Here is a 27,144-nt window from a genome sequence, read left to right on the forward strand (position 1 = left end):
AACAGGTAACAAGCTTGATTTCTGTTCTGAATTGTTTACACACACACACAATTAAAGTCTAAATTATGTCACCCACTACACATTCTGTAACTTCTTTCTTTAAGTTAGCAATGTACCCGTGGCTGTCTTTTCCTGTAGCAATGTGTTGAGCTACCTTATTTTTAAGCACGCTAGTAAGGAGGACTTTAATTTATGAGTCTGTTTTCTTATCTACAGACAATTGGCTGTTTGTCACTTTTACTTGTTACAAGCATACTTGCTTTGAATGTTTTATACATATATGTAAGTAATTTCTGTCACAGAAAATCTTTTCCTGTCTTTCCATTTTGACTTGGCATTTGAGAACAGCCATTGAAGTCACTAAATTTTTGGTACAAGGCTATATAGGAAATGCTTAAACTAATACACAAGTACTGGTTTGAAAGAAAACCTCAGCTTTTGGGCCTCATTTCCAAATCTGTTTCTGCCTTTTCTGACTAAGAGGATGAGGGGATGGCTGTGTATTTGCCCTTACTTCATCTTTCCCTTCATGGCCAGATTTAAGATTTTGTCCTTTTGAGGACCCTTGAATCTGTTTGTCAAAAATTGGTTGTTAGTTTGCTTCATAGCATTGAAGCATGTACTCTACTGAAAAGTCCTCAATGTCAAAAATGTGTATCCCCAAAACTTTATTTTCATGAGCAGACTCAATGAATTTTAGAATTCTAGGTTAAAGAAAATACTCTGTATTATAATTTTGGAGATCTTTTCTTGAGATTGGCCCCCCCGCCCCCTTCAAACATCTAAGCTCATTTAATAAAAACAAGTAAGTAAATCTAGAGAGAATCAAAACTTTAAACATTGTGTAACATTTATTCTTTACTGTCACTAGTTTTAATGCTTGACTTTTTTTTTTTTAACTTTAGTATTATGAGGCTCAACCTTGCAAAGACTAAATGTTTATTTCAGTGGCATTCGCAGTGTTCCACTTTATCTGTTTAGTTGAGCGACTGTATGAGTTACGATGAGAGTTGTGACTGTATGCCTTCATGCCCTTTCTTGGTAGGTCGCATCTACAAGTGCTTGTTTACTGGCTCTGTGAGCTCCCTGCTGACACTGCCACTAGACATGCTGTCCACGTAAGTATTGAACCTCGTGGTGGTGGAAGGCTGCACATTGTGAATGGTGCTCATTTTTTCTTCTGCATACTTGTGTTTGTTGTAATTTGAAAAGTCCTTCTATTCCAAGGACAAATAATACCTTATGTTTGTTACCTATTCTAAAGTTACAGCTACAGTGGAAGTAGCTGACATATATAAATGATGTTTTAAAACATACCCATCTTAAAGGACAGTTTGGTAACGGTGGGACAGCTAGTTAAATAAGCTGTCGTGTAGTGCAAGAAATGTACTGTTCCATATAGTGATACGCTGGGCGTTCATTTAAACATGTGTTTTTAACAACACAGACATTTGAAGTCAAATTTCTTTTTAAAATGTTTTTTGTGATTGTTAGGAGATGGACTGTAAAAACTTGTTCACTGTGGTGGTTTTACTGTGTTTTAATTTGACATAAAGCTTTGTAATTGCGGTTTCTTGGGAAAGACATATATGTGTTTTCAAAATTATTGATGTTAGAAATGCTGTAAATGATAAGCTGTATCAAGATCATTAGAATATTAAGCTTGCAAAAGATTGCACCTCTGTTTGCTAAAATCTTCTTTTGTACCCAATTGACCTTAGGTTTCTGATCCCTATGTCAGTAAGGGCAAAGAACAATATAAGACTGTCTTTTAGGACAGAAGCATGCGGAATATATTATAAAAATAAGCCAAATGGCAATAGAAGAGAGCAGGAGAGCATGTTACATTTCTGATAGAAAAGAAATCGAGGAGGTCTTTTAAGTCTCTTTTGTCTGCATCATTATTTTGAATCGTGGCTGAAAATACTTAGAAATATTAGATGTGTTTGCAACTTGTTTTTCCTGCTTGCTAGTTTTACCTTTTTTGGATAGAACAGGCAAGTTATTTAATTTATGTGTTTCTTTGGCAGTATAGGGAATAGATAAGATAAAAGGTTTTGAACTTGAACTTTATTTACATTACAACAGCTTTCGAAGTAATGTTTATAAGTAGACAAGGATCTTGAAAATAGGGCACTAATGGCTGTGGCCCTCATAAAAAGGAGAAGCAGTAATTTGACACACTTGAGAATTTAGAAATAGTGTAATAAGGTAGCCCTTTGTATGAAAATATTGACTTTCTGTGAAATGATTCAGTGAAACAAATAGGACAGCGTTACTATTTTTGGACATCAGATTTTTATATCAGCCATCCAGAACACAGTCTTAGTATAGAGGCAAGAAAAATCAGTCTTGGCTGAAGTGTCATTCATATGTCTCCATGTATATGATGTAGCTCACCTCCGGCTTTCATTTAGGAATCGTATACGAAATAAACGCACATATTAGAAGTAGCGAGGGAGATCAGAAAAAAGCAAGGGGTGACTGCTAAGAGTGATGGAAGTTATATTTTAATATCTATGAACGAATAAAAGAACCGTTCTAAACAGGGCAGTCTTGTTCCATTTAGTGTGAGGCTAGAGTTGTATTTATCATTGTAATTTTTGAGAGAGCAGTGTAGCAGCCAGTCAGTATCTCAGTTGTTTAGAAGAGGTGACTTGAGGTCCCATCTGTGCTGTTCAGTAAAGTGGGGGTGTGTTACTTCTTTAATGGTTTCTGTTTTAAGTGGCTAAATATGTTAATGTTTACCAAAGCTTAAATTGGTAGGCTTTGGCTTTGTGAAAAACAGATGTTTATGGAAGCCATGTCAGTGAAAATTTAGTATTTTAGTCTCAAGTAAGGCAGTATTTTACTTGCCTACCACCTTTACTTCTTGTTGGCGGAACCATTAAACATCTGGTTTTTTGGCAAGTGTGATCACTTAGGTGATGCAAAGATGTAGCTGGTTGTAACAGAAGGAACCCTGACATTGGAATTTAAAAGTTGCTGCATCTGCAACTTTTTGGTGACCTTGGGCAAATCACTGGACAGTTCTGAACCCCTGTTTCCTCATCTGTAAAATGAGGAAGATCATGCCTCAGGGATTTGGGCGGGCTGTTCAAAGATTAAATTCACAAATACATGTAAAAACTATATGTGAATTTTGAGCACTATGTTAATACATAGCAAAATTATCACCAAAACTCAGAGCTGTTGCTTGCCTTATGTTGGCAGGCTCTCCTTTTCTCTGTGACCTGATTGGTTAGTGGGCCACACCTGAGTTGCCTTCATGAGCTTCCTCATTGACATGGGAAGAATGCTGAAAGCTTGGTGGGAATAGTGGAAAGAAATTGTAAGCGTGGGTTGCTTTTATAATCTCATGCTGCCTTTTAGAATTTGAAGAATTGAGCCAGTTTTTCTGAAAGCACTTATAAGTAAATCACTTATTTTTTCTGAGTAATGTTTCATTTTTCTCTATAGAATCCATTTTCTGAAATTTTACTTAAAATTTCTTAATATCTTAGCAGCTGCTACATATTCTGTAGCTCAGTTCCTCAGCATCTCTAGGCACAGTCTATCAGTTAACTATTGCTGCAAAACATGCTGTCCCTAAAACTTAGTGGCTTGAAACAACAAACATTTTATTTGCTCATAATTCTGGGAGTTAGCAGTTTGGGCTGGGCTCAGCTGATCCATTTATCTGTTGGGCTCGCCTCCATTATGCATATGTATCACTGGGGTTGGGTAGTCTAAGATGAGGTACCTTGGCTCTTCCATATGGCTTCTCATCTTCAGAAGGCTAGTGGGGCTTCTTTACATGGTGGCCTCAGGGCAGCATTCTAAAGGGGTGAGAGTGGAAGCTTACCTGAAAGCTCTCTTCTAGGCTTTAGAACTCAGGAAATTCGCTTCTGGTCCAGACAGTTCACAAATCAGCCCAGATTCAAGGTGTGAGGGAAAAGGAAAGGATTCTACAGTTTGTCACCATTTAAAAATCTACAATAAACTCTACAATAAGCAGTTGCTGTTCTTATTGCTGATGACAAGGAAGGAGTAGAGAAGGGGGTATTTTAGTCCCAACCTATCAAAATTTTAATGGTCTGGAGGGGTCCTTAGCAAGGGGGTGATTAGTATTCCTCTTTTGATTAAGGTATATTCCAGATAACATCTGAGGGCCACATTAGTTCAGTTTGGAGCTACCAGGCCGAGGTCTCCCAAATTGACCCTTCCTTAAGTTCTCCATGGAGGGAAAAATGTCTATTATGGTGGTGAATTTTCCAAAGGCTACCAAGATTCTTGAGTTACCTTTGAATTACTCTGAAATCAGACATAGACCAGGGAAGGATATGCTCCTTCAGAGAGGAAAAGAACAAAGAGGTCTTCAGTATTATTATACTGCGTGTATTTTCATGTGAACCATACTTGATCTGTCTGGATTTGTTGAGAAACTAATATACTTTTGGTGTATTTGCAGTTGGCATCAAAATTTAATCTGCGTTCTAAATGAGGCATTTGTAAAATGTACCACAGGCTCCTTTGCCTTACGCATTGTGTACTGTGTATTTCTCAGCCTTCCTTTATGTTGTCTTTAGGCCTTTCTAGAGGCCCTTCTCCACCTTTCTGATTTGCTGATTCTGTTCATTTACATGGGTTTAAGTATCAGCTAACTAAGTTGGTTCAACTTGTGTATAAAATAAGGATGAGGATATTCTTAGTAAGGGTTGGACAGAGTCATGTATCTTTAGGAAATTACATGTATTTAATACTTGACCTTTGTCAAGTATTTGGCTACTTTCAGTTTTTTGCTTGCTGCCTTCCTTTTTCTCAGCTATGTTCAAAGAGAGGCTGGATAGCCAATTTATGTAGTTCTGATGTTATTCTTTGCTTTCTATAATATGAACACATATAATACAAATATATAAATAAACATGTTTGGCCAGCTTATAAGATAGATAAATTGCCACCATCCTCAGAAATAATTCTTTTTGAGAGACTGATTTTTCACCAGAAAGTTATGACTGACTTTTCTTGTTCTTTCTGAGATTTTTATGTAAAGTGAATGTTGTTACCTTTGGTTTCTTAATTTTAAGTATTCTTTGGAGTAATTCTATGTACTTTTTTTTTTTTTTTAATAGGGACAATTTGTTGGCGGATTGTTTGCAGGGTTGTTTTGTGGTGACGTGCACATTGTGTGCGTTCATCAGCCTGGTGTGGCTGCGAGAGCAGATAGTCCACGGGGGAGCCCCGATCTGGCTGGAGCATGCTGCTCCGCCCTTCAACGCTGCTGGGCATCACCAAAATGAGGTAGCTCCCTCTATCCCCAAATTCATTTTATTTGGGTAGGACATAAGAATTATTGTCACCCTCTAAGACCCAAACCCTTGACTCCCGTGTCCCTCATTGCAAAGCAGGACAGTGACAACGTTTGGGAGAAGATTAAAGGAGATGTGAAAAATCAAAAGAGTGCTGTTGTTACTTTGCCTCTTAGTTTTCTAGCAAGACTGGGAACAGTACTGGGGGTATACTGCATGCTCTTTCATTCCCTTTGCCTGGGTTAACAGCTTACCGCCGGCCTGGCAGTTAATATACAAACCTCCTGCGTGGGCTTCTGACGTGCTGCATAACATTAAGGAAGCCCCCTTACCCTCTTTGTTCATTAGTTTCTTCATGTGTAAAATGCCTCACCTTTGTTGCTTTTAGTAGAAACATTACCAAAAGTAGAAAAATTGGAGTACTGTTGATAACAGTCTTGTACAGTTTTACTTTTTATTTATGAGATGACATGCTTAGATACAAGAGTGTCTGCTAGAGACATTAAGAAGAGGAAGATATGATAAATGGTTTTTATTATCTTGTTTACTGAGAAATTATAGGGCTGAAAATGTAAAAAAGAACCCAAACTGGCTACTCACAATACAAAAACAATTTGCCCTTTGTAAAATTTTATTATGAAAAAATTGACTATAAAATTCAAAATAATACTTAACGATACTTAACGACTTAATTTTTCAATTAAGGACCTTTGGCTTTTTTTAGTGTGAAGATTGATTTCATCAAATTCTGCCATACCCTTTTTTCTACAGAATTAAGAGTACAACTTCGCCTTTGAAAACCACACATATGAAAAATGGGACTATTAAGCAAGTTTTTACCTAGTGTTAATACTTTCATCATTGTACCTCATATTTTGAAGCATTTTAATACAGTTCTTTTAGAATCTTCATTAACTCCATAGGAGTTCAGTGTTTTAATTAACTACAACTAGGTCTTTGCATTTGGTAGGTAGCAGAATTCAGGAAGAGCCAGAGAAGGGTGCTTGTGGAAACTGATAAAGTTCATATGGACAGGCTTACCCTCCTGAGCAGAAATGAGAAACCTTTCCTCAAGTGTGAACTGAGAATTAAGTTATAAATCAGTATGTGTGTAAACAGATACATAAATATATTTTCATCCCTGAAGTGGTCAGTAAAGACAAGAGATGCCTTATAAAGAAGGATTACGGAATGATGTATTCAAGATAGCCAGATTTGTTAACCTGTTTCCTGTAATGCTTTGTGAAATGTTCATCTCTAAATTATATTGAATGAATATGTACACTGTTAAATGAGTTTATGTTCTTATATACCAAGTTGATCCAAATTCAGATACATTTAGAAGAAATGCCCTTGAGAGGTGGGGTTTTTCTGGAATTTTAATAGAGTTTGTGTCTGTTTGCTAGTTTTGTTTTTTTTTAGAAGGGAGGGTGCTATTTGAAAATAGAGCAAAACTGAGGCAAGTTAGCCAAATTTCTGGTCTCCTCTGTTATTTTAGGCTCCAGCAGGAGGAAATGGTGCTGAAAATGTTGCCCCCGACCAGCCTGCTAACCCACCAGCTGAGAACGCAGTGGTGGGGGAAAACCCTGCAGCCCAGGATGACCAGGCAGAAGAGGAGGAGGAGGAGAATGAGGAGGAGGACGACGCGGGCGGGGAAGATGCAGCTGATGCCAACAATGGGGCACAGGGTAATGGCCGCCGGCCTGTGCTCAGCCTTCCTTCACGACCATGAGTCCATTCCCAGCTCACCTTGGGGAGCATTGGAGTTTTCAAAATTTAATGGGTTTGAAGTTCTGTTTCTAACCTGTTTTTACTTTATTTTGGCAGACTTGCATTTATGGATATACATATGCATACTTTTTTTTTTTTCTATGAAGCAGGGCACATTTTGAGTTTTACAGTTGTACTTTAGGGACTCCCCTAGTGGTTCAGTGGTTAAGACTCCGAGCTTCCACTGCAGGGGGCATGGGTTCAATCCCTCTTTGGGGAACTAAGATCCCACAGTGCCGCATGGTGCGGCCATAAAATAAAATAAGATTAGATGAGATAAAATAAAATTCTACTTTACACAGGACTTTTTATAGGATGGATGGGAAGAAATTATTTGTAAGTTGGAATAGATCCTGTTTTTTTAAAATGGAACTTGATACAGTTTTATCTTATTCCTTTGCCATTTTTATTGAGTCAGTACAACTTTTATTATCAAAGAAGAATTCTTGAAGTGTACTCTGCAGGCCAGATAGCACCCAAAGAAACCAGTTTCTCATTTTCTGGCAGTATAACTCCAGAGTGGTAAAGAACTTCTGAGACCAGCCTGCCAGTCAGCTGTCAGTAGTTTCACCACCTTCTTTTCTTTCCTCTGGCCCCAGAGTTTTCCTGTCAAGCGCTGCACTGTCTCTGGGTCCACTTATCACTGCTGATACCTGAGTGTTTCTTGTGTGCCAGGCACTCAAACACCAGGTCACTGCCTTCATGGAGTTTCTGGTCTAGTGACGAAGTAGAAATATCCAAGTGAACAAGTTTGTCATTACACATTGTGGTAAATGTGCACGTTGCTCTGAGGATGCTACTGAGGAGAGACCTATTTTAAATAAGGTTCCGCAGGTAGCTCAGAGTAAGTGATATTGGAGCTGAGACGTGAAGGATGAAAAGAAGCCAGTTGTGTAATGGGAGCAGGGGGCCTTTGCAGGGAGAGGTGGGTATATGTTCAAAGGCTCTGGGACTGTGGCTCCTGTACCCTAGTGCTGACCCTTGTTTCCTTCTGTTTGTCTAATGCAGTAGGCCCTGCCTGGTCTTCCTTCTTCCATTCTTGCTCCACATAGTGTTTGTACTGCTCTCTGCCCTTAAAATCTGTCAGTGATCTCCCCATTATGTTAAAGAACAAAACAGAATTCAGGCTTCACATTCCTCTTGTATGATCTGATCCCTGTCTGTCTGTCATACTGCATCTTCTGCCACCCTCTCCTCCTCACCCAGAGAATTCTAGTCCCCTGGCTTCTTCACTTTTCTCAAATCCACCATATTCATTCTTGATTTAGAGCTGTTGAATGCCTCTGTTTCACATAACCCTGCTTATTTTCTTTCTAGCACTTATCACAATCTAGAATCATCTTATTTTATATGTTGTATTTATTTATGTTTTTTAAAAATTGCCTAACAAGCAAATACTCAGTTTGGAAATATTTTAAGTGTGGTTTACCTTCTCAACAACAGTTATAAAACACCAAATTAAAAGAGTATATTTATTTATAATTCAAGTTCTATCAGTAATCTCTAAACTACAATTATATTTCCAGACGACATGAACTGGAATGCTTTAGAGTGGGACCGAGCTGCAGAAGAGCTTACATGGGAAAGAGTGAGTAAGACTTCTTTCTATCAAGTATCCTAGTGTTTTAATCCTAATGTATATCTTAAAGTTGACCATATTTAGATGTATACATTAATTTTCCAGTTACATTTAATGAAAACAATTACCAGAACTTTAATTTCTAGGGAAAATTAAGTAATGTATTATTTGTGATGAAAATATTAAAAATATTATGATAAAGGTCTATTGATACCTTTTTCTATCTTCTGGCCTTTAATACAAACCTTGCTCCACTTACAAAATCTTTAACTTGAAATTGTGGACTTCTGAAAATGAAGTAACAATTTAAATTTAAGTATTATTCTGATGCTTCAGTTGACAAAGTAATACTGTTGTATCATGAAATCTTGACTGGCTCCATATCTACTGAGTTGAAACCCAAGATAGAAAATTTTAACTTTATAATCATATAATTTGGATTAAAAGAAGATACAAAATATAAAACTCCCAAGAACAGAAGTTTTTCACTCTCTGAAAATGATAGGCTGTATTGGAAAGTAGTGGGTAAATATTATGTTTAAAAATATTAAAAGGAAAATGAGCTTTTTTCATAAATAGAATAAAAAATCCTGTTGCATCTTAAATTAATGCATATTATTTATTTTAGATGCTAGGACTTGATGGATCACTCGTTTTTCTGGTAAGTAAAGCTAATCTTTTTTTTTTTTAATTAATTTATTTTTTGCTGCATTGGATCTTCATTGCTGTGCGTGGGCTTTTTCTAGTTGCGGCGGCAGGGGCTGCTCTTCGTTGCGGTGCGTGGACTTCTCACTGCGGTGGCTTCTCTGGTTGCGGATCATGGGCTCTAGGCCTGAGGGCTTCAGTAGTTGTGGCACACAGGCTCAGTAGTTGTGGCTCATGGGCTCTAGAGCGCAGGCTCAGTAGTTGTGGCACACGGGCTTAGTTGCTCTGCGGCATGTGGGATCTTCCCGGACCAGGGCTCGAACCTGTGTCCCCTGCATTGGCAGGCAGATTCTTAACCACTGCGCCACCAGGGAAGTGCAAGCTAATCTTTTTTAATAACAGAATTGCAACTTAATTATTTGTCTTAGTGATTCAGTGATTTCAGGTTTACAGTATGTTCTGGCTTTTTATATTAAAGGTCAGAATGCCCTGTGATTTTTGATTACTTAATATGTTGAAGAAAGTCTGTTTTGTGCATTGAAAATAACTGGCAAAGCATAAAGGTAATATTATTTACAAAGGAAATTATTAAACATATTTGATTTTTAGAAAATGAAATTCAAAGTTGATGGTAGTTAAGAATACTTGGCTTTCTTTTAAAGTCCCACCTTGTGGGACTTCCCTGGTGGCGCCGTGGTTAAGAATCCACCTGCCATTGCAGGGGACACAGGTTCAATCCCTGGTCCGGGAAGATCCCATGTGCCGTGGAGCAACTAAGCCCGTGCGCCACAACTACTGAGCCTGTGCTCTAGAGTCCATGAGCCACAACTACTGAGCCCGTGTGCCACAACTACTGAGCCTGTGCTCTAGAGTCCATGAGCCACAACTACTGAGCCCGTGTGCCACAACTACTGAAGCCTGCATGCCTAGAGCCCATACTCCGCAACAAGAGAAGCCCGCGCACCACAACGAAGAGTAGCCCCCGCTCACCACAACTAGAGAAAGCCCTCACACAGCAACGAAGACCCAATGCAGCCAAAAATAAATAAATAAAATAAATAATAAAAATTTTTAAAAAATGATTAAAAAAAAAAGTCCCACCTTGCAATGTTTAATGCCAGAACTGGTGAAAACAGCGCAGTTTTACACTATTCACAGAGAGAACCCCCTGTTTGTTGCGCCTCTCCTATCTTTACCTTAATAATAAAGAGTACAACTGTAAGGTGAAGAACAGTTCTTTAATTAACTTGTTCTTTAAGGAGAAATGATGCTCTTCTCAGGTTCTGTAATACAAAATCACTTGCCATTTGGGATTTTTAAATAGCTTTAGGTATCAAGATGACTTTGGCTGCAGGTAGCCAAACCCCAGCTGACCAAACCAGTAACACAGGAGGAAGTCCAGAGGCAGGATGGGCTTCAGGTGTGCTTGATCCAGGGGCTCAGCAATGTCATTGAAGAGTCAGATAATTTCCATCTGTCTCCTCTGCTTTCCACAGTGTTGGCTTCCTCTTCAGGCTGGCTCCTCAGGCCAGAATAGGAAGTTGAGGTTAGTAGTGTGAGGATTTTGAGGAATGTATTTGATGATAATTCACAGATTAGTAAGAATGTGATATTAGTGAGCTCCTATTCAAGGCTTGAGTATGGTCAGTGTAGAGGGTATTATTTGGCTGTATACTCATTTCTGTACTTTATCAGTCCCTCATAGATGAGTGATAGAAGTCGTTGAGGCAGTGGTGTTAATTCAAATCCATTCTAATTTTTAGAAAAAAACCACAGGATGACTTCATGCATTTGTTACAAATTATTTAATATGTACCATGTGCCAGCTGTGATAGTTACTGGATGATTCAGAAATGAATGAAATAGGGTACCTGTTCTCAAAGACTCTTTATAGTTTAGTAGAGAGAAATGAACATGTAAACAAGGAACTTTAGGTAAAGACTCTGACAAACAGTGTGTATAGGACACGAGAGGCATAGAAGAGGGCTTAGTCAGGCCTTTCTTAGTAGAGGGGAGTTGTCAGCAGGGAATTTTTATAGAAGATAACTAGAGGTTGAGGCACGAAAGATATTGAGGATAAGGACAGTTTGGGAGCCCTTAAGGCAGAGAAGCTGAAAAATTCAAGTGATATGAGCCCACATGCTAACTAGGAATGTACAGTAGTAGTCCTCTCTTAAACAGACTTATCATCCTCTTGCCACTTGGATTTGTGGCAAATTGGGAACCTGATTAGAATAATCTTTCTAAAAAGAAAATCTTACCGTGTTAAGATTCATGAAAATATTCCTCCATGGCCCCCTTGGAAGGATCATTTAACTTGATTGTAGGGGGAGGTAGTGGGCCTGGGCAAACAGACTTGGGTGTCCCGATAGTGTGGAGCGTGACTGAGCACATGCGGAGGAATAGATGGGTGGGCCTCATGTTGGAGGCGGTAGTACATAAGCGTGGAGTGTGGACAGGTGAGAGCGCATATTCTGAGACTTGAACAAAGAAAGCCATGGGGACAGAAGGTACCAGAGAAGATCAAGTGACCTTAAGGCATGAGAACACACTGGACACTGAAAGAAGTGCTGTGCAGTTTACATTGATGTGTTGTTCAGAAATAATGTGGTTTTCAAATTTTTCTTTACTTAGAATTTTTTAGTGTCATATGACTTAAACCTGGCGATTATTTATGAGAATCTGTGTAGTTTGTGATAGATTATTAATTTCTGAAGAGGAAATGTTTATGGATTGATTTCTTTGATTTTTTTTTCATGTGGACATTATGAACTTTAAGTTTCATTAGGTTTAGTTTTATGAGCTGTCTAATGAAAAATGAAGTTACACATAATTTCTGAACAAAATCTCAAAATTATAGTAAAAATATCAGTCTTATAACTAAATAAATGGATTAAACATAAATAGGAGATGAATATGTTTTATTAATGCTCTTTTCCTTTAGGAACATGTCTTCTGGGTGGTGTCTTTAAACACACTGTTCATTCTTGTTTTTGGTAAGTGGCGTTTATGCTTTTATTTATGGTATTATGGTAGGAGTTTAGTTTTCTAGGAGTCTCGTTACAGGTTTTGTTTTGTTTTTAAACTTAGGAATATATGAAACAGTTTTAGACAGTCATCTGGTATAGGAAGACACCAGGTATACAGTTACTTTCTTTCCTAAGCAACATTGACTACGGTTATTTACCAACTTTGCTTCTGTTGCGCACTTCTGTCTCTCTTTGTACAAGCCAATTTTAGACTGACTTGAGACTATATAATATTCCACATCTGGAATTAATTTCGTGCTGATTATCTGTGTGTTCTTCCCTATGGCAGAAGATCTTGTTTTCATCTGTTAAAATCCTGACCAAGGCCTTACCAGAGACCTTGGCTTGGGATCTGTCGCAGAGATGGATATAGGCTTGAGGAAAGTGTAATTCCCCTCAGAACCAGATTCCAGCAAAGTTTACTTCCAAACACTTTAACAACTGTAGCTATGCGGATTCTGTGACAACACTAAGAGTCCCTCCCATTGGGAGTCATGAGAGTAAGGAAGGCAGGGTTGAGATGTAGCTGACAGGTTTTTCTGCTTTGGGGAAAGGTAAGGGAAACAGTTGAGTAAACCAAGATTTTAGAATTCAGTTCCTCAAGGTGGAGTCTGATAGAATTGGGTTATTGTTAGACTGTACTATTGGTGTCTCATAGAGAGACCTCAGGCTGCAGATCTCTGTATAGGGAATATCTCTGAGCAATTCCTTCCTTAGTGCATATGAATTACTCCTAAGAAGGAGGACTATTTTCCAAGTTTCTTCCACCAAATTCCAAGTTATTTGCTCTGTGTTAGGGACTAGAAAGCAGTGTTTTCATCAGGAAACAGTTGTCTTCAATAGGAAGCCATATGGTCAAAGAAGAGACTGAATAAAATAGATCAAGGATGAGACAAAAAAATTGTTTTCTGAATATTATCTATAAAAGAGCAAAAGAAATTTATCTGTATCTTGTTGAAACACAATATCTTTTAAAAGTTCCATTCATTCTTAATTTTTAGTAGATATTTAAGATGGTGCAAATTAACAGGAAGCCCATTCTTTGTTGTTTTCCCTTGCATATGGGGGTGAAAATGTGTCTGCAGATTATTCTGCATTTGTTTCTCATTATGTAAAATAATTGATATATAGAGTGTGAAACTCTTGATTTTGACCAAATTTTCTTTGAGAGGAAAAAATGATCTATATAGACTTTAGTCTTTGTTCTTGCAAGAAAAACTTAGTGCTAAATTAATGTTTAAAGGAATAAGTCACCTTTAAAGCATGAATTATAGAAATAAGAACTCCTGTTTATATAAAGCAAATCTCAACTAAGTAAATTTTTCTAATCCAACTTCCTAAGCTTATACTATGAAAAAAATTTTTTTTGTCTTAGTATGCACATTATACTTAGGATCTTTTGAAATGAAACATGAAGTTTTCCTCTTTTTAGGAAAACTTCCTCTTTTTTTCAGGAATATACTTTTCCTTTTAGATAGATGAACATAGTCATTGGGATTAAGCAACACTCATGTTTCTTTCGTACTTGGGTTGCTTTACTGCAGTTTCCACTGGCATTCCTGGACCTTTGTGGTCATGTATTATACTTTGCAGAAATAAAATCTTACAGTGCTGCTGTCTCAGTAGAAGGGAACAATCCTAAGAAACTGATCTTAATTTCAGGGTACCTATCTAGTAGTTTCTGTGTAATGGGATAGAAATTGATTGTTAAAATTGGTGCTTTAGGTTAATATTTATATATATAAATAGAGTTGAAATTTGAAAGTTTGCCTTTCCCAAGGGCCTGCTTGAGTTGTCCTCAGAGTTGGGTGTGAGAATAAAATAGGAAAAATTCTGCATATAGTTATTTCGCACGCTTTAAAATTTGCCTGTGCTTCATAATACACATAATATATTAATAAAATAGTATATGTGTATAATTTATAAAGAAATTCAAGTGTATTGGGAATACCTGTTAAAAAATTTTCTATTTATGAATACTTGGTCAAAAAGGTTTGGCAGCCAGATCCCTGTAGATTCACTCTGACTTTTGTCTTTATGATTGAGTCTCCCTTTCACCTTTCCTAATAATCTATACTGTTCCGTTATTTTTGCCATAAAAAAGGTAATTAAATTTTATTAACTGAGAATGAATTACAGTTATATTAACATGGAAAGAAAGACTTGAGGAAAAGAGACTATCAAAATTCTTAATATGAACATTTTAAGGCTATTTTCTTTTTCTTTTAAACATCTTTATTGGAATATAATTGGTTTACATTGTTGTGTTAGTTTCTACTTTATAACAAAGTGAATCAGCTATACATATACATATATCCCCATATCTCCTCTCTCTTGCATCTCCCTCCCACCCTCCCTATCCCACCTTCTAGGTGGACACAAAGCACCGAGCTGATTTCCCTGTGCTATGCGGCTACTTCCCACTAGCTATCTATTTTACATTTGGTAGTGTATATATGTCCATGCCACTCTCTCACTTCATCCCAGCTTACCCTTCCCCCTCCCCGGTTCCTCAAGTCTATTCTCTACATCTGCGTCTTTATTCCTGTCTTAAGGCTATTTTCTTATTTAACCAGAATATCATGACACTTTACAAAATTACCAGAATTTAATATTACCTAATAATAGATCATATTAAAAATTCTAGATTGTCTCCTTAAATATCATTTTATAGTTGCTTTGTTTGAATGAGAATTCAAATAAGGTCTACCTGTTACCTTTTTTTTTCAGTTTTGGAAAAAAAAATTCATTAAATTGCACTAAAGTTCATCTGTTTTTAAAACAGAGCTGAGAATAGTCAAGGAGATTTTGAAAGAAGTATATTGAGGGAGGTTTACCTTACCCAGATATTGAAATTGTTTTAAACCTACAGTAATTAAAAAAAATTTTTTTTATTGTTTTACAATTTTTAAAGGTTACTTTCCATTTACAGTTACTACAAAATATTGGCTGTATTCCCCTTGTTGTACAGTAGTACATCCTTGAGCCTGTCTTACACCTGGTAGTTTACTGTTACTTTTGGTTGTTAAATCTTAAGTTTTTCTGATCTAGAATATTTTTTATTTGCTCCCCTCATCTACCCCTACCCTATTTTGCCATTGATTTGTTGATGACACTAGGTCAGCTGTCTTCTACATGTCTCACTTTCTACTTTCTTCCGATGACGTCCTGTTGATTCTGTTACCTTGTTCCTTTGTCTCCATATTTCTTTTAAACTGGAAGTTAAATCTGAGGCCTGATTAGATTCAGGTTCAGTACTTCTGGGACAGAATTTTCACTGGTCATGCTTTGCCTATTATTATGACATATCAGGAGGTACATGATGTCTGTGGTTCAGGTGATAGTATCTTGAAGCCTCTATTGTTAGGTTTCATTTTTCCCTTTAAACATCAGAAAGTAATCTGTGGGAGGTGGTATTTTAGTATTATGCAGATATCTAGTGTTCCATCAACATTTTACCGAATATGTTTATTATCCATTGATACTTGCCTGAATTAATTTATTTTTATTAGGCATTACAAAATGGTGATTTTCAAATTCTGTCATTTTTATGCATTTATTGGCTGGCTTTTCTGTAAAGAAGAGCTTGATCTTATCAGCTAGAACTATTTACTTAACCTGAATTTGTTTGTTGGAAGAAGCAGGACAGATGTGCAGTTTTTTTCCTTAAATTATTAGTTTTCAGGATAAGGAATTGATGTTCTAACAACTTTCCTTAGTGATAAAAGTGTTTTCTATTATGTTGCTTTTTTCCTTTTGTGGCTTTTGTTTTTGGCTTTCCCTTTTTTGAGTATTATGAACTCATGAATTTGTATGTATTCAGTGTGTTTTCATCAGTTTTTTGTTTGTTTGTTTGTTTTTTGGATGCTCATATCTTCTTCACTGTATGTATTCAGTGTGTTTTCATCAGTTTTGGGATTTTTTTGTGGTTTTTTTTTTGGATGCTCATATCTTCTTCTCTTCCCACAGGCCTGTGAGACTGTTTTCACAATAGTTCTTGTGTCCTTTCACCATGAGTTTATTAGGAGCTTGGTAACTTTTTTGTTCTCCGGTTGTAGAGAATGTCACAGACAGTACTTTTTTTTTTTTTTTTTTTTTAGTGGTACGCGGGCCTCTCACTGCTGCGGCCTCTCCCGTTGCGGAGCACAGGCTCCGGACGTGCAGGCTCAGCGGCCATGGCTCACGGGCCCAGCCGCTCCACGGCATGTGGGATCCTCCCGGACCGGGGCACGAACCCGCGTCCCCTGCATTGGCAGGTGGACTCCCAACCACTGCGCCACCAGGGAAGCCCGACAGTACATTTTTGGTTCTGAGAGCTTGCATTTCTCCAAGAAGCCGTTGTTCCTTTTAGTGGGGTTGGTAGTAAGAGTGTTCGTTGTTTTGATTTTGAAGTTTTCATTGAGCTTTCCCCCCCTTTTAGCATTTTGCCCGTACCACATTGGCCACTTCTCCCTTGTTGGTTTGGGATTTGAAGAACACGTGAGTATGATACTTTTGCAAACTTAATTTTATTAATTACCCCAAATTTGATATATGTTGACTAAGTAATAATATTGTAAAGAGTTACTTCATTTCTCAGTCTGCCTTATACAAAGGAATAGTTATCCAGCATCATCTCGTTCACCTCTTCTAAGCCAGAAGTGGCCTAAGACATAGTAGGACATGTTGCCAGCTGTGGAAGATGTTCTCTGAGCCCCATGATGCACTGTCTTCCTTCCCGTTGGGCAGGCCAGAGACATACTGTGGGAAAGTTTTCTTACAGGCTGATTTTTGACCTGCTCTGTTAGCCTATGTGCTCCTTTCTCTCCCTTTTCCCTAGTTGCCCCATAGTGAATTCAGAAAGGTAATGATATATTAATTTTTTAAAATGTTGATCTGTGTTGGAATGATGGACTGTGGTGTTTTCTAAAGAAATTTGCTTTAATTTTGACATTTTATTGCGGGTTTTCAGAATTAGATAAATATTTGGATGGACAACTACTACTATTTTGGGGGGTCCCCAGAAATATTTAGTCTTTTAAGAAAAGCTGACATAGCTGGAATATTCTGGTCAATTTGTATATGTGAATCCTGAGAGATCACATTCTGAAGTTTCTGAAATGGCAAAGAGACATGTTCTGATATTTAATAGAGATCTCCAAATTCTCACTAGTTAAATGCAAGAACTTGGAAAGTTCAGATAAATGCTTTGATAAATTTTGACTTTATAAACTATCATCACTTGCTACCTGAAATTCAGGAACCAAAAGGTGATGGTATCTTGGGCAGTATATGTCACTATCCAAACTCTTAACTCTTTGTAAGTTGATAATGAAACAGATTTGGCGAGCAAGGGAAACTGAAACATTGTGGTTAGGAGATAGGGTGGCTAAGATGTACCTTGGCCAGAGGACGGCTTGGACTCTGTGCTGCTCTTTTCAGTGCTCAGCCTTTAGCAGGTCCACTTCAGAATGGACTGAAGTGCAGATGGTTACAACTTTTTTCTTATTTTTGTAAAATTTAATTCACTCTACTATTATTATTTTGTCTGTTTGAGTAAAGTGTTATTTTTTCATTTTACCTCATGTTTTCGTAATAAATAGCAGTCCATGGGAGAATCTGGTTTGCAGAGGTGTCATCCAGAGGGGATTTTATAGTTGTTTTTTAGTTACAAATTCCTGAGATAGTTCACATTTAGTCTACTTGGATTGTTTAATAAACATTGTTAAACTGGGGTGTAGGCCATGTGGTGAAATTACATTTTGTTTATTTATTTTCTTATTTCTAGGTCCAAGCATCCCATTTTGAAGGCCTAATCACGACCATAGTTGGGTATATACTTCTAGCAATAACACTGATAATTTGTCATGTATCCTTTAATGAACCAGCTTAGTGTTCAGTAATGTTATTGTGCTTACCCAAGGGTTGTTCTTATTAATGACAAAACTATTTCTCTCTACTTGTCTTTTTAGTAGAAGTTGTAGGTATTTGTAGTGAGGATGAGAGCAGAAAAAATATGGAATAAATTCTCTCTGTCAAATAATATTAACTTAACCTAAATAGTTACCTGTTTCACTGTATCCTTTTTTTAATTAAAAAAAATTTTTTATTGAAGTATAGTTGATTTACAATGTGTTCATTTCTGCTGTACAGCAGTGATTCAGTTATACATATGTATACATTCTTTTTTTAAATATTCTTTTCCATTATGGTTTATCATAGGATATTGAATATGTTTCTCTGTGCTATATACAGTAGGACCTTGTTTTTCTGTATCTTTCTTTAAATGTTCAGGTTTTCCTTGACTACATGCTGTAGGGCTTGGCAACTCTTGTTAAATTTCATAGGTCTCGTCGCTTGCTGGGAGTCTGCTATATTGTTGTGAAGGTAATTCCTGTTATAACTTAAGACTGGAAATGATTTCTCCCATTTGAGTGATGTTGATGACCTTTGTTTTTACTTAAGGTCTCTTTGCTAGTGGTGGTAGAAATTGGAGTGTTCCCTCTCATTTGTGGCTGGTGGCTGGATATTTGTTCCCTGGTGAGTTTATTATTCATTGTCATACAATCTGATAATTTAAAGGCTTTTTAAAAAGTGGTCTTTAGGGTGTGTTCCTTTAATGTAAAGTCAATATTTGATAATAGTTTGTTTTTTCGGAGAATGTAGAGTCATTGTAGAGTCTTAATGTTGCTAATTTTTCCTGAGTACCTGATTTTTGTGAGGCTCTGTGCACATTTCTGATGTTAGAGTATTTTGACTGGAACCTTTCTGATAACCAGTGGAGAGTTCTTTTCCTCGTTTAACTCTTTTGAGTTTTATGAAGATGCCAAGGCGTTGTGTATAAAAAGAGTAATTCTAGGGAGGTCCTGGTGGTCTATTGGTTAGGACTGGGTGCTTTCACTGCTGTGGCCTGAGTTCAGTCCTTGGTTGGGGAACTCCCACAGGCAGCACCATGCAGTGCAAAAAAAAAAAACCTAAAAAGAGTAATCTGAAAAGAAGACTGCCTTTGTAATAATTAATTCAACCTAACCATTTGTTTTAACTAAAGTGTTTAGTCTTGATTAAAATCTTTAATGACTGTCAGTGATCATCAGTTTTTTCTTTTCTTTTTTAATTAATTAATTTACTTTTGGCTGCATTGGGTCTTCGTTGCTGCACGTGGGCTTTCTCTAGTTGCAGAGAGCAGTGCTACTCTTGGTTGTGGTGCGTGGGCTTCTCATTGCGGTGGCTTCTCTTGTTGCAGAGCACAAGAGGGTGGGCTTCAGTAGTTGTGGCACGTGGGCTCAGTAGTTGCAGAGCGCAGTCTCCATCCATAGTTGTGGCGCACGGGTTTAGTTACTCTGTGGCATGTGGGATGTTCCCGGACCAGGGATCGAACCCATGTCCCCTGCATTGGCAGGCGGTTTCTTAACCACTGTGCCACCAGGGAAGTCCACTTCTTTACTTTTCAAAAAAATTTAAATGTAGAAAAGCTGCCTTTGATTCTGAAATAACATTTTCTCCCATACCTTACTATTAAAACTTGTCATGAATTCATACCTGTAACCAAGAAAGGAAAGTATTATGCTAACCAAAAATGGTTCTTTCACAATAGCAATATTGGTAAAGTTCTTATTCACCAACTGGTTTATCAGTATTGCCTCTGTAAAATTTCTGAAGTGTCATATACGTCTTTGAAATGGTATCCAACCTATATCATTTGTATTTCTGTGATACGATGAAATGGCTTTAAGAGAACTGTAATTCTAGAAACATCAGAACCTACATGCATAGTGATTCATTCACTTCGTAGAATATGAAGATATTAATTCATCAGATGTAAGCAGTACAAATCTCTCTCGTGTACTGTTTTGATTTAGGAAATGTTTGATGCTACTCTGAAAGATCGAGAACTGAGCTTTCAGTCGGCTCCAGGTACTACCATGTTTCTGCATTGGCTGGTGGGAATGGTATATGTGTTCTACTTTGCCTCCTTCATTCTGTTACTGAGAGAGGTAAGTTCTACAGGGAAGTTCCAACACTGTACATTTACGAAAAGGACTTTTGCCTTAACCATAAGTCATGCCTTAAAGGCTATGATGGTTTCCTAGCTAAATCATTTTCTCTGTTATTTTATTCTAAGAGGGAACAGCTAATAGCCTAGTTTGGCTCAATTGCTTTAAACTGTTTTTTAGTAATTTGTCTCAAAAATTGACAAGTTTTATTATTTCTGTCTAAGTAGTTTTGAGTTTGAAAGATGAATAGACTGAGGGATAAAAATTAAATTAAAACACTTGTTTTACTTGGTATTTTAACCATCCTCAAATACATATTCTTGGAACTTTATGTGATGTGAGCCTGTCTTGGACTTCATCCAGGGACATTTAATGCTGGAAATACCCAAAGGGTATGGTTTTGCAGGATCAAATATGTAAAGTGGTCTTGAAGCAGACACCTAAAGTATAGAAGTATAGTGAGGGTCCTTTATGATTCTGGTTCACTCACCAGATGGGTACTTTTACTAATCCTGTTTTCAGAATGCAGTCCTTACTGATTTGGGGGCAGTGAAAATAGGGTCAGCATTTGACTAGTATACATCTCATGCTTAGTCATCTGCTACAAAATGAAGTATAAAACTTGAGTAATTCTGATAAGTGTACTTTCCTCTGTGCATTCTTTCCCCAAATAGTACTGCATGCTCACTCTGTGCCAGACACTGTGATGTATGCTGGGGTAATAGTGAGAAACAGAGACACAGTCTCCACTCTCCTTGATTTTTGCATCCTGGGAAGGGATACAGCCATGGAACAAGTTAGCTTACTCCATTGAGAGTGGTGATGGAGATATGCAGGGCCCAAAGGAGCAGGCTGACGACTAATCCAGTGTGAATGGAACACAGAAGCACAAACGCTTAATGCAGTTCTTGGTTACTTTGCTCTTTGAGAGATTTGAGGAGCTGGGGATGAGCCTGGGGGCCAAAATATTCTCCTGAATCATATAGTATAAGTTCAGTAAATTCTGTTTGCAAACAAAGCTTGTATCCTTGTTTTGAAATTAGTGATTGAGACTACATTAATAATGTGTTTTTTAATTGTAATTATACCTGACCTTTAAATTGCGTTGTTCAGTGATTATTTTATACTGAATTTTTTCATTTTATCAATGTGGTGGTTTTTTGTTGATACAGAATTCTAGTATTTTAGAGTTAGATTGAACCTTAAAGCTCACATATCATAACCCCTTTGTTTGGAAGGTGGAGAAATAGAATTTGGGCAGATGAGATGCTTTTTATACAGGGTAGCTCAGTGAGTGTGAGCCACCCAGAACTAATCCCCAGACCCATTCATTGCCCATCGCCCATAGCCTTTAGGGTTGATGCTTCCTACTGAGCAAGGGGGAAAGATGTAGATGGTAAAATGAAGATACTGAGAAACTGAAAGTTTTTTAATTAATGTAACTCTTTTCAGGAAGTGTGAGACTGAAATCACATCTTCCGTTTAGGACACTTATAAATTGTAACCTAATCCTTTCCAGATTATACAATATAGTGATAATTTTTATAAAAATACTTATTTTTCGAGACTTCCCTGGCGGTCCAGTGGTTAAGACTCTGTGCCGCCACTGCAGGAGGCATAGGTTCTATCCCTGATGAGGGAACTAAGATCCCTCTTGCCACGTGGCGAGGCCAAAAAACCAAACAAACAAAACTTATTTTTCATCTTGGAGATCTAGATTTCTTGACAAATTGTACTTAAATTTTTCCACTGAATGGTTAAAAGCATCAAAGGACATCAAACACAGGATAGTTTTAATAAAGATTCTGATTTAGGAACTTCTTTTCCCAGGAAAACTATATGAATTTTCTAGGGCCCATTTTATAAGATGCCAAAATAATTTTAAGAGCTTATTTCTCTATTAATGTTTTAGCTCATATGCAGAGCCTGAAGACATTGGTAAGTATTTATAGCATTTAAAATATATTTGCAGGTACTTCGACCTGGTGTCTTATGGTTTCTAAGGAATTTGAATGATCCAGATTTTAATCCAGTACAAGAAATGATTCACTTGCCTATTTATAGGCATCTCCGAAGATTTATTTTGTCAGTGGTAAGCATACTTTTTTTTGTTTTTGAAGTAAAATGGGCTACCCTTTAGATTTTTTTTTTTTTTTTTTGGTCAGGAGGACTGGTAGAGTAGATTGAATTAAGTTTATCTAAGCCTGTGGAAGTTGGTTATCAAATAGCTGTTTTATTGGTTACTTTGATAAAAATAAAATGTAAGTAAAGAAAAATGCCTTTTGGTTCTTTAGTAGTATAATTGATTGCCAAATTATGGGTCTCTGAATTACATTTAATTTGCATTGAAGCAGTGGAGACTTGTTAATAGCTTCTAAATTAAACTCTTAACAGAAGCAACTCAAAGTTTCTTCCCTGCCTGGAAAAAGAAATTACCTAGTTAAATCTAAGTTTTTCCAAGATAAAATTCTAAAAGCAATGATGTGTGTTCTTTGGAAACTTTTGTAGCCATTAGTATGGGTCATGTCTTATTGTTACAGGTGGTTTATTAAGATGCAGGCAATTTTGATCCTTCATTATGAGTTTCTAGCTCTCTTTTCACATACCATGCAGTGATTATCCTTTGTGGCTCCTGTTTGAGCCTTCGTGTCCTAGAGAGAGAGAGGAGCAGCTGTCCCAGGTATGCAGTCTCCACATAGAGTGAGCCAAGTATAGTGTGCTGAATGAGAACACTCAGTGGCCTGGGCGCGTATAGACTTGGATGGTGTGTTGGATGTGTACGTTCAGAAGTCTGCCTGTCTCTCAGATTTACAGTGATTACAGCGGTCCCCTGCCCTTTTTCTTGCTGCAGATTGTCTTTGGCTCCATTGTACTCCTGATGCTTTGGCTACCTATACGGATAATTAAGAGTCTGCTGCCTAATTTTCTTCCGTACAATGTCATGCTCTATAGGTAAGTTGTTGAAATTCGGAAGCTTTACTAATTTAACTCTGGTAGGGATTTGATATTCAGAGTACCTTTATTTAAAACATTCATTTCTTACAGATATTAGAAATCATCTGATAACTAAATTTTGCCATGTTCTAAATCACATAATTGTTAGTTTAGCAGTTACATGTTCCAAAGAAGGACTGACTTTTCTGCAAATGAAGTGTGCCTTTGATTAGCATTGAAATGTTTAACATTCCTAATGAGAGATACCTAGTAGCATCATCTTTGTATGAAAAGCACATCATAAGTAATGTAGCCATAGATATACATTTAATTGTAGATTAAAATAGGCTGTATGGCTTATAAATGGAAAATCTTTTTTTGATTTAAAGACTTAAGTAACCTGGAAACCTAGTCTCCACCATTCCTCCTATAATCCCTTTTTCAGTGATTTGCCTCATCCCTTCCATCACCTAAATATGCCAGGCAAATTGGATTTCTTCCTCAAATTTACTTGTAATTAGTCTTTAAATCTTGTCAGTTCTAATTCTTTTTACAGTCTCTTGTCTAATTCAATGTGATTTACCACTTAATACCTTAGTTTAGGCCTTCCTGTTTTTTTCCCATTTATAATCCATCCTTAACACACCTGCCTCTTCCTCCATAATGTACACGATAATATCTGGGTCATTTAGAATGACATCCAAGGCTCGGCATCTCACACTGCCTTTCGAGCATCTTGTCCAGCATTGTCTGACTTGAATTCTCCTCTCCAGCCATGCTCAGCCTCCATTGAGTCTCCCCATAAATGCCTAGCTGCTCCTGGTCTTTCCCTCTCTGTTTGGAATGACCTTCTTCCCCATGTTTGCCTGGCATGCTTCTGCTGTCTTTTCGTCAAAATCCAAATCGAGGTTTTATTCTGAGTTTTTCCCTACCTAGAGAAAGTCGGTTCTCCCTCCTTATGTATTTGGGTCGTCACAGTGAGAACCAGGAAGCACGGTTTCTGGCTTTATATATTGTTGGCGTAGACCCATTTTTTGGTAGTTCTTTATACCTAGAATTTTAGCTAAGTTTTTGTAACAGTGTTTAGTCTGTTCTTCCACTCAGCAAAATTGAGGGCCCATTATATAACAGGTTCTTTTCTATGTACAAGGGATGTAACAGTGAACAAAACAGAATCAAGAAAAATCTGTGCCCTTGTGGAGCTTATATTTCACTTGGGGAGACAGCCAATAAAATAGATAAAATACATAATATGTCAAAGGGTCGTAAGTGCTATGGGAAAATACGAAGCAAGGAAGTGACTAGTGAGGACCTGAGGAGGTGACAGGTGAGGAAGGCCCTGAAGGAGGAGGGGATGAGGGAGGGAGCCATGTGAACCCCTGAAGGCAGAGTGTCCTTGCAGGGGAGGTGGGCACATGCAGTGGCCTGAGGTCTGTTTGAGGAGCAGCAGGGAGACCAGTTTGGCTACAGTAAAAGGAGGAGAAAAGTAGTTGGCTGTGAGGTCAGAGAGGTCATGGAAAGCCAGGTCCTAGAGAGCCTTGTAAGCCATTGTAAGTAAGCATTTTGGCTTTAACTTGAGTGATTTGGGGGGTTCTTGGAAAGGTTGAGCTGAAGAGTGGTCTGACAGAAGTTTCACAGGAATCACTCTGGAGGCTGTGACAAGAGCCAGGGTTGGGACGGCCAGGGCCGGAGCAGGAGGGCAGCTAGGGGTAATGCCGTGATCCCCGTGGGAGGCGACGGTGGCTGAGAGGGAGGAAGTGGCAGTGGAGTCATGAGAAGTGGTTAGATTCAGGGTATCAGGGTACAGTCAATAGGATTCTCTGGCTTGTTTGAATGTCAGGTGAAGAAAGACAGTCAGGGATCTAAGTATCTGTCCTGAGCACCTGGAAGGATGGAGTTGCCATTTACTAGGATGAGGAAGATTGCGGAAGAGCAGGATTTAAGGGGAAGAGTGGGAATTTGATATTGAACATGATCAACTTAAGATGTCTCGTGTGTACTGTGAAACGTTGAGTTGGCACTTTGGATGTATAAGTTAGGAATTAGGGAAGATGTCTGAGCAGTATATAGAAATTTACAGAAAGGTGCTATTCGAAGCCCCAGGAGGTCGCATTCAGCGTGTCTCGGAAAGGTGTTCATGGAGAAAGTGTTCTGAGGAGCAGTGAGCGACCAGTTGTGTAACACGCTACTAAGCCGGCACATGAGGTGAGGACCAAGACCTGACCGCCACTTTAACAACACGAAGGCCATTGCAACCCTTGTCGGGAGCAGTTTTTGGTTGAGGGATGTTCCTTGTTCTTCAAGGAAGAATGGATATGAGGTGATAAAGACAGTGAGTTCATTTGACTCTTCAAGAAGTTTTGCTGTCATTCCATTAAATGTCTAATATGATGTCTAACAGTTATAAGGGAAAATCGAATTCACATTGTAAAATATGGCTTTTCGTAACTCTCAGTGATGCTCCAGTGAGTGAACTGTCCCTTGAGCTGCTTCTGCTTCAAGTTGTCTTACCAGCGTTACTTGAACAGGGACACACGCGGCAGTGGCTGAAGGGACTGGTGCGAGCGTGGACTGTTACTGCTGGATACTTGCTGTAAGTACAGGCAGGTGACTCGTACGTGTGTCATTTGTGTCAGTTTAATAACCTTTCTGAAAAAGTATGCCCCACTCAGGAAAAGTTAGTTTTAATAAGAGACAATTTAGTGTTATCTGCAGGTGTATTGTTTAAAGCTTATTAAAGTTTTAAATTTTTCTTATTTTTCTAATCATTGTGTATCCTTTTATGGAGAAATGTGTACATGTTTTTACCCTCTCACAGAGGGTTGCTGCTGGCCCAGGTTCTTTCATTTCATTACACAGGGTAAAAATAAAATACTTTTCAGTGCATTAAAAACAAACCAAGTTACCCTTATTTTAGAAGTCCTAACCTGATAAGTGAGCTAGCTCTTCTCAGATTTGGTTTCTCAGTCATTTAGTCAGCAGGATGCATTTAAGTTTTTTCAAGCTTCATATATTATATACTTATTTAGAAGTTTAATCTCGGTAGTTTAAACATTTTTTCAGAAAATATGTGGCATCCTGTAGATACCTTAATGTGAAATATAGGCATACTTTCTTTTATTGTGCTTCACAGATACTGTATTTTTTACAAATTGAAGGTTTGTGGCAACCTTGCATTGTCAGATAATTGTTAGCATTTTTTAGCAATAAAGTATTTTTTTTTTTTTTTTTTTTTTTTGTGGTATGTGGGCCTCTCACTGTTGTGGCCCCTCCCGCTGCAGAGCACAGGCTCCGGACGCACAGGCTCAGCGGCCATGGCTCACGGGGCCCAGCCGCTCCGCGGCACATTGGAGCCTCCCAGACCGGGGCACGAACCCGTGTCCCCTGCATTGGCAGGCGGACTCTCAACCACTGCGCCACCAGGGAAGACCCAGCAATAAAGTATTTTTAAATTAAGGCATATACATTGTTTTTAAAGACATAATGCTACTGCACACTTAATAGATGACAGTATAGTATAAACATAACTTTTGTATGCACTCGAAACCACAAAACTTGATTGCAATGCAATACTGGCTTTATTGCAGTGGTCTGCAACTAGACCCACAGTATCTCCAAGGGATGCCTATATGCACTTGGTTGTAATTGAACATTTATCCTTCTCTAACAGCTCAGTGCCCTACCGTGAGCCCTCTCCTTCCCCCCATCTCATTTGTGCCTTAACTGATTTGTGGCTTGATGTTTTAGTCGAGCTGCGTGTCACAGCAGACACAGTAGTCATCTACAGAGAAAAAAAGAAGTTGATAGTTTTTTCCCTAAAATTCTTCACATAGAGTATCTTGGGCATTGCACATTTTTTTTTTTTCAGTTACTGATTCTTCTCAGATACTGGCTGAAGAAAACATAAAATAGATTGAATGGGTATT

General features: G+C 37.9%; 1 protein-coding gene across 2 annotated transcripts in view; it reads left to right on the forward strand.

Moving 5' to 3' along the window:
• MARCHF6 (membrane associated ring-CH-type finger 6) overlaps positions 1-27,144 on the forward strand; it is a 76,324-nt gene that overhangs the window by 26,190 nt on the left and 22,990 nt on the right. Inside the window, exons 5-19 of one of the 2 annotated variants that reach the window (XM_079917105.1) lie at positions 1,046-1,118; positions 5,112-5,280; positions 6,787-6,976; positions 8,585-8,646; positions 9,266-9,298; positions 12,227-12,278; positions 16,732-16,790; positions 18,079-18,159; positions 18,609-18,677; positions 18,756-18,830; positions 20,150-20,284; positions 22,257-22,376; positions 22,875-22,964; positions 23,136-23,236; positions 25,674-25,811. In XM_079917105.1, coding sequence (XP_079773231.1) covers positions 1,046-1,118; positions 5,112-5,280; positions 6,787-6,976; positions 8,585-8,646; positions 9,266-9,298; positions 12,227-12,278; positions 16,732-16,790; positions 18,079-18,159; positions 18,609-18,677; positions 18,756-18,830; positions 20,150-20,284; positions 22,257-22,376; positions 22,875-22,964; positions 23,136-23,236; positions 25,674-25,811 — 1,447 coding nt within the window. The remainder of the gene's footprint in view (positions 1-1,045; positions 1,119-5,111; positions 5,281-6,786; positions 6,977-8,584; positions 8,647-9,265; positions 9,299-12,226; positions 12,279-16,731; positions 16,791-18,078; positions 18,160-18,608; positions 18,678-18,755; positions 18,831-20,149; positions 20,285-22,256; positions 22,377-22,874; positions 22,965-23,135; positions 23,237-25,673; positions 25,812-27,144) is intronic. The other variant, XM_079917106.1, reaches the window with a different exon arrangement.

This window comes from Stenella coeruleoalba, assembly GCF_951394435.1.
Source record: "Stenella coeruleoalba genome assembly, chromosome: 3".
Classification (NCBI taxonomy): Eukaryota; Metazoa; Chordata; class Mammalia; order Artiodactyla; family Delphinidae; genus Stenella; species Stenella coeruleoalba.